The sequence below is a fragment of the Ostrea edulis genome, chromosome 7 (genome assembly GCF_947568905.1).
Source record: "Ostrea edulis chromosome 7, xbOstEdul1.1, whole genome shotgun sequence".
NCBI lineage: Eukaryota > Metazoa > Mollusca > Bivalvia > Ostreida > Ostreidae > Ostrea > Ostrea edulis.
Genome location: NC_079170.1, coordinates 83489375 through 83498548, shown reverse-complemented (window position 1 = coordinate 83498548; position 9174 = coordinate 83489375). Strand labels below are relative to the sequence as shown.

The window sequence follows — 9174 nt, the reverse complement described above, 5'->3', positions numbered from 1 at the left end:
TGTGTGTAAACAGTCGGAGTGCACCTCAGGAAGTAGCCTCATCTACCAACAGCAAATAGTTCCTTTGTATACACCTGGTTATTTCTACAAATTACACAAAATGTCCTAATCAGGAGTACAAAAATTAAGAGAAAAGAAGAAAAGGAAATGAGAAAAATCGCGCAAGGAAAAAAATCCCTTATTTTTTAATTATCTTTTAAAAAACAAAAAGTCATTAGGCCCTAAGTCTCCATGATATATGCCCTCCTCCGCTGTTAATTTTCAGTCTTGCAGCACGTACATTTAATTCACAAACCACTAAGCCTATTAAAATCATAATATATAATGCTATATGAATATCATAACATGTATATTGTGTTAGTGCACATAAATCTAAAATGCTACAATGTAACGTGGATGTTAAGAGAAATCAAAAAGTGTGTATTCTGAAAAGCAACACTTGCTGTTAATATATTTTTCTCAATTAGTTCAGTTATTTCTTATAAAAAGTAAGAAAGTTTTATTGTTTGATAATCGCTTGGTTTGAAAGGAGAGAAAAAATAAAGACGTTGCAGGTATCCACGTCACAATGCACATTTGACATCGGATGGGTTATATTTCCCACGTTTTTAACATACGCTTACAGAGCTTGAATATACAAGTAATTTCAAATAGAAAGTAAGAAAAACATCTCCAAAGCAACAGTACTATCATTCTATGTAGAATAAATTCAATAATAAACATCAAAACATTTTCATAGTTTTAATGCAAGGTGAAGATAACGAACAGTGATCAATCTCATAACTCCTACAAGCAATACAAAATAGATAGTTGGGCAAACACGGACCCCTGGACACACCAGAGGTGGGATCAGGTGCCTAGGAGGAGCAAGCATCCCCTGTTGACCGGTCACACCCGCCGCGAGCCCCATATCCTGATCAAGTAAACAGAGTTATCCGCAGTCAAAATCAGTGTGCCAAGAACGGCTTAACAATCGGTATGAAACACGTCAGACAGCATTTGACCCAATGCGAGGTTGTATTGACGAACTAGATCGTTATAACGACCATAGAATTTGCGAAATGCTGACTTCAATCGAGACTGTTGAAATCCCTGTACCATCAACGTTTGATATGAGTTGTAATCAATGCATGTAAGATGCATATCTATTGTAATTATCACCGCAGTATTTACGTAAGGGGGAGGGGGTAACTATAGTGATCATAGCGTCATAGTAAACCTGAAAACCAATATTGATACTTTCAGGAAAAATTCCTCCTAGCATATGTTAAAACATATTTAAAAATTAAAAAAACCATTTATTGGTCATTTATTCCTCAGGGGGGTGAAAATATATCTGCTTTGGTGAATAATTGCCTTCTAAAAATTCCGAAATTGCTCATAAGCAGCCCTGCTTCTACTTCATATGAAAATAAATGGACATATTAATACAAATTATATATCATTGAAGGCTTTAACTTCAATTTGATATAAAATTTGTATCCCTTACTCCTTTTGCATCATTTTTAAACATCACCTCAAATACCATTTATTACGGAAAGTAGACAAGAGGGGTTACTATGACAACCGTAGTGTCACAATTTCCGTGAAAACCATATATGATATACTTTCATTATGAGTTACAGATACTGTCAACTACAAAATATGTAAAAATCAAAAACATAATAGATTCATTAATTTTCAATGACCCATGCAATCACTACCTTAATACAAGTTGACTGAAATAGATCGTCGTATAAAGTACAATGTAGGTGGAGATAAGAATGTAGCCTGTCATATAAGGCCATATGACATTCAACACTTTATGTTCTTATTCAGTTCGTCTGTTGTAACCACATTGTTCAGGTAAGATATCACTAGTCCGGTTAAGTTACAACTAATTCAAATTTCGTAGTACAGAATATATTGTTAATATACAATAATTTATAAAAGAAAAAATATAAAAAAAATTGATCCCTCAAATTATTTACAATCCCGACTGTATAAGATTGAAATACGTTCTATATGATGTGATGGATTAGTAAAAATGTGTAGCAAAAGTTTTGAATTATAATCCCTATCAATCGTTGAAGCGTATGTAGCACTGAAGCACATTCATAAGTAAGCTATTCACTATACATTCAGGTCATAAGTAACCTATCTACTGCATATTGGCGACTTACAGTACTAATCTTAAGATATGACACTACACTTAAAACATTTACCACTCACATATCGTTATGCTCAAAAAGTACCGTTCCTTTTCGTTCACAAAACGAACCCTTTCGTCAAACAATCCGTTTGTTCATATGTTGCACTTACCTTCTTTGAGAACAACGTTCGATGCCATTCGAGCATATGGTGAAGTAAAGGAAAGGCGAAGATAACGAGCGGTGAAGAAATTTATGGAGTATTGTTACAATACATGTGACGACTGGTCATACGGGTGAAAATGTTCAATGTAACTGCAAAAGATCTAAAATATAGTTTAACTACTCCGTTGATTTAACGAAATATATGATAAATTACAGAGTTACTTCAACATCAGTATTTTTGGACAATGATATACGTGTGAAAATAGATTGATTTTTGAAAATCCATAAAGGTATGAACTGTGCCGCTTCTTACCAGCATCCTTCATGAACCGCGTGTACACTTTATGAAAAATATGCCGGCGTGAAGCATTGCAGTTCATACCCTCATGTATTTCCAAAAAATAATTTTATCTCTGATATTTACATTCTGCTTTCCTTTCTGTCGGAATTCCCTGCCCTAAGAATAAAGTACTATATTTATCAAGATTCTTCCGCACATTGTTTACAACTGTAGCGCGTTCATGAGGAATCAGCTATCATTACAATTTGTAGAGATGTCAAAGTCCACAACATTGGCAATGCAAATATCTAAGAAATGAGCTGTCACTTTTGAAATTTGCATGAGAGTATGATGTGCCTAGCTTTACGCCTGCATACACACGATGAAACTTTGTCATTCCGTACACTGAAAGATTACTGAAAGGTCTGCAAAGGTAACTGAATGACAGAGGTCTGTAAATTAACCTCTCAATAACATCTCTATCACTTTTCAGTTGACAGAATGGCATAGTTTCATCCTGTTATATTTAATGAAGAGCGTTAGCGTTTCATGAAAAGTATGCTGATTTGAATCTTGGTTATTCATACCATCGTGCATTTTAAAAAATGAAATTTATTTTTGATATTTGCATTCTACTTTCATTTCTGTCGGAGATCACAGCACGTAAAATAGCCGTACTAAATTTATCAAGATTCATGCGCATATCGTTCACACTCATAAACTATCATTTAAATTTATAAAGATATCGAAGGCAAGATTATTGGAAATACATGTACATATTGTTACTGTGTTAATAAGGCACACTATTTTCATAGACATCATGGAAATATACTTTGTACGTATATCATGGACATGCACCTTCAAGAATGTTTGTTAATTATCTAATGTTTGTTAATTATCTAATGTTTGTCCTCTAAACTACTACGTGTGAGTAAACAATGTATTCTGTGAGCAGAGTGGCATTAATACAGACGATGATTGAGGGAAAAACACATTGACGACATTAGTTCTTATCTTTGCTACACATTGATAACGTTAGTTCAAATCCGTGCTACACATTGACAACATTAGTTCAAATCCGTGCTACACCTTGACAACATTAGTTCAAATACTTGCTACACATTGACAACATTAGTTCAAATCCGTGCTACACCTTGACAACATTAGTTCAAATCCTTGCTACACATTGACAACATTAGTTCAAATCCTTGCTACACATTGACAACATTAGTTCAAATCCTTGCTACCTGTTGGCGGCATTAGTTAAAAACCTTTCTATACGGTGCGGTGTTATGAACAAGCATTGTCACAATTTATAATGAAAACAATGCTACCTATTTTCCACTTAGTTTGACACACCTCTGTACATATTCACGGTGCTACGTCAAATGATTTATACATATTGGATAGATGTATTGTTGCGAAGCAGTTTTCAGCGATTTATCATTCGTAGTTAACTGAGCTAAAAGCTTAACAGATTGTAAGTACCTAAAAGCATTAATGAGGTTGAGTAGCAATGAATTTATGATTTAGTCCATGTGCAGTTTGTATATATGATTAAAATACGACTGGACATTTTGGACATCAATTAATCCATCTGATGTAATGCCATGGTGAATCACTGAAGTCAATATACTTAGTCAATATACATAAACCAATTCATTTCGATGGTAGTCGAAAATATACAAAAGTTTCTGAGATAAAATGTATCAGCATCGCTTTACAATTTACCAAAATCAAACTTCGGCTTGAACTACCTTCATTATGCTTCATTTTCAAAACAGGTCCCAGAGTTAGGGAATTACCACTTCTTACATAATAGGTTGAATACAATGGGGGTCGACTTATGAAAGCTGTGCCTGAACGTCTTATGTTCCGCAATTCAATCTTCATAATTACTACTGTAGTTGATAGTTTATAGACCCAGCTATTTGTTCTTCGGGAATGAAACTTACTTCCAAGATGACTTAATTACAGAATGAAGGCTGCTTTTCTTCTCCTCGTCTGCTTGCCATTTATGTTCGCCAAGACGGCAAATGAACCCGATTTTGTCTCTCTGGAAGCTTACAACAGCATGACACCTGAAGAAAGAATGTCAGGTGAGTGCAACATTTAATGCTCACACTACTAGTTTACTTCACATTCAATATCCTTGTTTTTATTCTATTTCGAATGTTACACGTCTGGTTTCAATAGGTGCCTTATCTTCGTTTAACCATTGAGCATGTATATCTGCTGGTGGACACTCTGTCCCCGAGCACACTTGTCCCTCTCTCTATAATATTCCATGAATATAAACAATAAGGAGTTATGAGATTGATCGCTGTTCCTTATCTTCACCTTTCATAACAAAGCTGTATCGCCCATTGGGAAGAATTGGACTGGTAGTTATCAAGAAGACGTTAAAAATGTGCAATTGTTAACGCACGCCGGACGACAACCGATTGCAATAGGTCACCTGAGTTTACTAAACAAGGGGCCCACACGCCTTATCGGTCACATGGATACCAGTGAAAAAGTATCGCTACTTACATGGGCTATGAAATCTAGAAAAAAATTCCTGTTCTGAATATCTAGCTAAATTCTATTGTTCAGCAACAGTATATAACCAGATGTGTTCTTAAAACTTCACTACCTTCAAAAGTGCATGCACTGATGAAAAGTCTTAATTAATAGGTGTATTAACATTAAAACACCAAAAGATATGACTAATTTGGATTCATCCTAAAGTCATAACCTTGGGTTTTAATTGAAATTCACCATTTTTTGTACATCCTTTCTGCTATTCCTAAGTATGCATTTAGATTTTATACAGTATAAGCAAACTTACACATAATACTATATACTAAGTTTGTCCCCATTCTGGAGTCAGAACCCTTACTCTGGGGATCAAATTTACAACTTTGGTAAAAGACTACCTGCTTTATCCATTTAGTTTCAATTTAGTATCAATAGCGTTAAAGATGTTATTTAAGTGTTTTACACTTGAACACTATATAACAAGACTGATAGTCAGTCATCAGTGTGTTTGCATCATGTGGGAATCGTACGTATCCGTCACTTCCGGTCGTGCCAGGAAGCGATATAAAAATGTTATTTGACCCCGCCCTGGGGTCAGAACCCAAAACCCGAGGGTCATGAAATTAGCAATTTTGGTAGATGCCTCCTTGCTCTCCATCACCATGCAATTAGTTTTTCTTACACGTGTACAGTTCTTGAGAAGAAATTTTTTGAAATTTTGTCAATTTTGGATAGTTTTTGCCCCGCTCCTAAGGCGTCAGGGCTGCTGGAGACCTGAGATTTACAATTTATGTCCCCCTTGCCCCAAAGATGATTCATACTAAATTTGAAAATAATTAGACTGGTAGTTATCAAGAAGAAGTTAAAGATGTTCAATGACGACAACCGATTGCAATCGAAAACCACTAAAGCTCTCAGGCATCGCAACAAGAATCAATATTACACTGATACACTATTTTTATGCATATATATATTTATATTACCAATGCTATTGTCTTTGATATCTCTACAAACTATATTGATGGTCAATTGTTCAAGAACGAAATGCATTTGTTAACAATGCGCGCATGAATACAGATAAATATATTAGAACATCTATTCTTACGACGACAAAAATGAAATAAATTTACACGAGGGTCGCACATACCTTCGTGTATTTAAAAAAAAATCTTAAATATATTCCTCTATATTCGTTGATTACGTTTGTAACATGTGTATGCTTACATATCAGTAATATCACACTTGATTCTATTACTAAAGTTCATTCTGCCGTGGAAGCCATCAAGCACTGGTTCGCCTCCCATGGCACTCAGTTGACCGCTGGTGCCTGTGGCGTTTTCTGTGCTGCTGAAGCCGCCGCCACTCTTGGAATCGGTGCACCAGTCTGTGCTGCAGCTTGTGCTCTGTGAGTATCAGCATTACTTGTTAGAACCACTGGGTCAATGTTATGATCTCCAACTCCTGAGCAGAAAATGACGAGAAACATGGGGTCTATTATGCATAGATGTACATTGTACATGATCATGCTTTATTCTAAATTTACAAGACATAGAACCATTTCACTCTGTATCATATGCTTACGGTGTCATGATTTGAGCGAGCGCACCCGGTTTATACTTTTATGTGTATATTTATCCATAACAAGCACGTAAAATAAAAATAGATTCGAAAGTCATCCAGAAGTGTGCGGACGGTTGTCAAAGCATCTTTTAACATCTTGCAACACGACTTTAACATTATCTAACGCAGAAACATAGTCATTGTGACGTCATATTCAGCGTCGATGTGGGGTGTTTCTTTCAAACAAAACGTAGGAAGCGTCAAACAATATGTATCGCAAATTATTCAGCAAAAAAATTTAAATGATTGTTTTCTTCTTAATGATGAATTAAATATTTCGATTTTAATTTTATCTTTAAGTTTGATCATATTCATCTGAGGTCTTAACACAATACGCTAAGGTCACAGAAGGAAATTTCTGTGCTAACTGATCAACTTATTTTGAATAATGTTCTCGCATACATGTGTCACCATTAGAGCTTGCTGCGCTTGTTATTACCATGATACGGGGGAGGGAGAGACATGGGTTTCAACTGTTATTACCATAATACGGGGGAGGGAGAGACATGGGTTCCAACTGTTATTACCATATTACGGGGGAGGGAGAGACATGGGTTCCAACTGTTATTCTCAGTTTGTGTATACAATCATTTTCATTTACTTTGAAATCAAAGGTGTTTTAATTCGTAATTTCAAATTTCTTAGAAAGATGTGACGTTGTTAATAAAATAAACTTAGAATTCGATGATTACGATTACAGTTCCAAGGTTTCCATCAGGAAAATCACATACACTGCTATAGTGTCCAATGTATTGCAATTGGAATTTTCCGTATGTTTACTATCATTTTTTATAACATTTCGTCGGTTGATTGACCTTCCCTTTTTCTTTCCAGGATTGGACTTATCGGATGAAAACAATTTGAAAATAAATTGATGTATTGTTCATATAACAGAAATGTTTGTGTTAAATTTATTAACTCAGGCACTGTAAATCATAGAGAATGAATTCAAAGGAAATTTAAAATTTGGCCATGGTGCTCACGCAATCAGTTTGCGAAACAAAGTCTTCGATTACCAAATTTTCGAAACAGAAAAACATCGGCGTTCTCAAAATCTCCGCAGTTATCCAAAAGATGTGCAGTGAACATGTATATGTATGTACGTAATATAATGATGTCGATGGGATATGTGTTCGCATTTATGTAAGGAATAAACCACTTTCTACTCATTTTATACGATATAAAGTAAGTTGGGGCAGTTTACGCATTCTAAAACACGTTCATTAATGAGCATAATTTGTCCCAACTTTATATCGTACAAAACGATTAGAAATGACGTTCACTCCTTGTGATCCAACTTCAAAAAAAAAAACCGGAATTGATGCAATATCATGATCAATTATCAAGAAAATATGATATTCACGCCGCGAAGAAACATTGACGTAGCAACAAAATATAATCAGATGAATGCATTGCGACGTCAATCCTGTGACGTCATATGGTACAAATTTACGGCAACTATGTCTATACGATATTAAGAATGTTGAAAAATCAAATGAACCAATTAAATTGCGTTTTACAGGCAAAGTGGACTATTAAAAAGGTGTAACCTGTCCCAAAATAGGTTATATCGTACCTTGGTAACAAGAGTACCGCAAACGGTACATCGTACGCCTGTCGGACAGTGAAATTAAACCTGTAAGCAAATTTTATACACTTTAGCTTTAAAGTAGGCTATGGTGCACCAATTCAGATGATACCTGTATTCTTACACTGTAACAGAAAAAAAATCTGGAAAATGTTGCTTTCCTTTAAGATCCTTTAGATCACAGAAAGGGAGAATATGTAACCAAATTCCAACGCTGTACATACACCCGTTACGGAAAAAAGTCCGGAAAACAGTACCTCAGACGGACAGCGCCATAACATAATACATAATATAACATAATACAAGTCTGACGACTGGCGTATAAAAATGAACTTCATTACTTATGATTTAATGTAAAAAAAAATTTTAAAAAAAAAGAAAGAAAGAAAGAAAAAAGAAAAACAAAGCAACAAGCCTTAGTTATAAAAGACAGCCAAACTGTATCTTCTTCGTATAACTGGAGCTTATAGCCTGATTTATTTCAAATTTGAAAATGATACGCGCATTTATTGAGTTTACACTTTATCTTGATCGCAGAACATTTGTTTAGGCTATATGTGTAGGTCTAATTTTTACTTCGCAACACTTTTAAGATCGGCTTTATAGTAAAAAGTACGAGAAATGTGTTTACTCTTGACATCACAAAAAAGAAGCCCTCAGATGCATGTGACAGAAGATGCAAATACTGTGAGGCTTTTTATTTTAAACTACATAAAAACCTACCATAGCATGTAACATTGCCGCAAATTGAACCCGACACAGTAAAATACAAGCAAGTGACAGATCACAATCCACTGGTCAGTCGACTCCATGTATTGTGACGTCATCTGGTAAAATGTGACGTATTTTATGCTATGAGTTAAGAAATGAAA

At 35.0% G+C, this 9174-nt stretch overlaps 1 protein-coding gene across 1 annotated transcript; it reads left to right on the top strand.

Annotated features, from left to right (window-relative positions):
• Positions 1-1781: 1781 nt before the first annotated feature.
• Positions 1782-7605, top strand: LOC130047608 (uncharacterized). The gene is made up of 4 exons (XM_056142950.1): positions 1782-1845; positions 4552-4673; positions 6355-6499; positions 7549-7605. The coding sequence occupies exons 1-4, from the start codon at positions 1805-1807 to the stop codon at positions 7565-7567; spliced, it is 327 nt and encodes a 108-aa protein (XP_055998925.1). The 5' UTR covers positions 1782-1804; the 3' UTR covers positions 7568-7605.
• Positions 7606-9174: the final 1569 nt, after the last annotated feature.

What these genes read in the sequence shown, in the direction of transcription:
- LOC130047608 (XM_056142950.1), top strand. Translation starts at nt 1,805, where the DNA reads ATGTTCTTATTCAGTTCGTCTGTTGTAACCACATTGTTCAG. An exon ending in GTTGTAACCACATTGTTCAG is followed by an intron (nt 1,846 to 4,551) that starts GTAAGATATCAC and finishes ACTTAATTACAG; the next exon opens with AATGAAGGCTGCTTTTCTTC. An exon ending in ACCTGAAGAAAGAATGTCAG is followed by an intron (nt 4,674 to 6,354) that starts GTGAGTGCAACA and finishes CTATTACTAAAG; the next exon opens with TTCATTCTGCCGTGGAAGCC.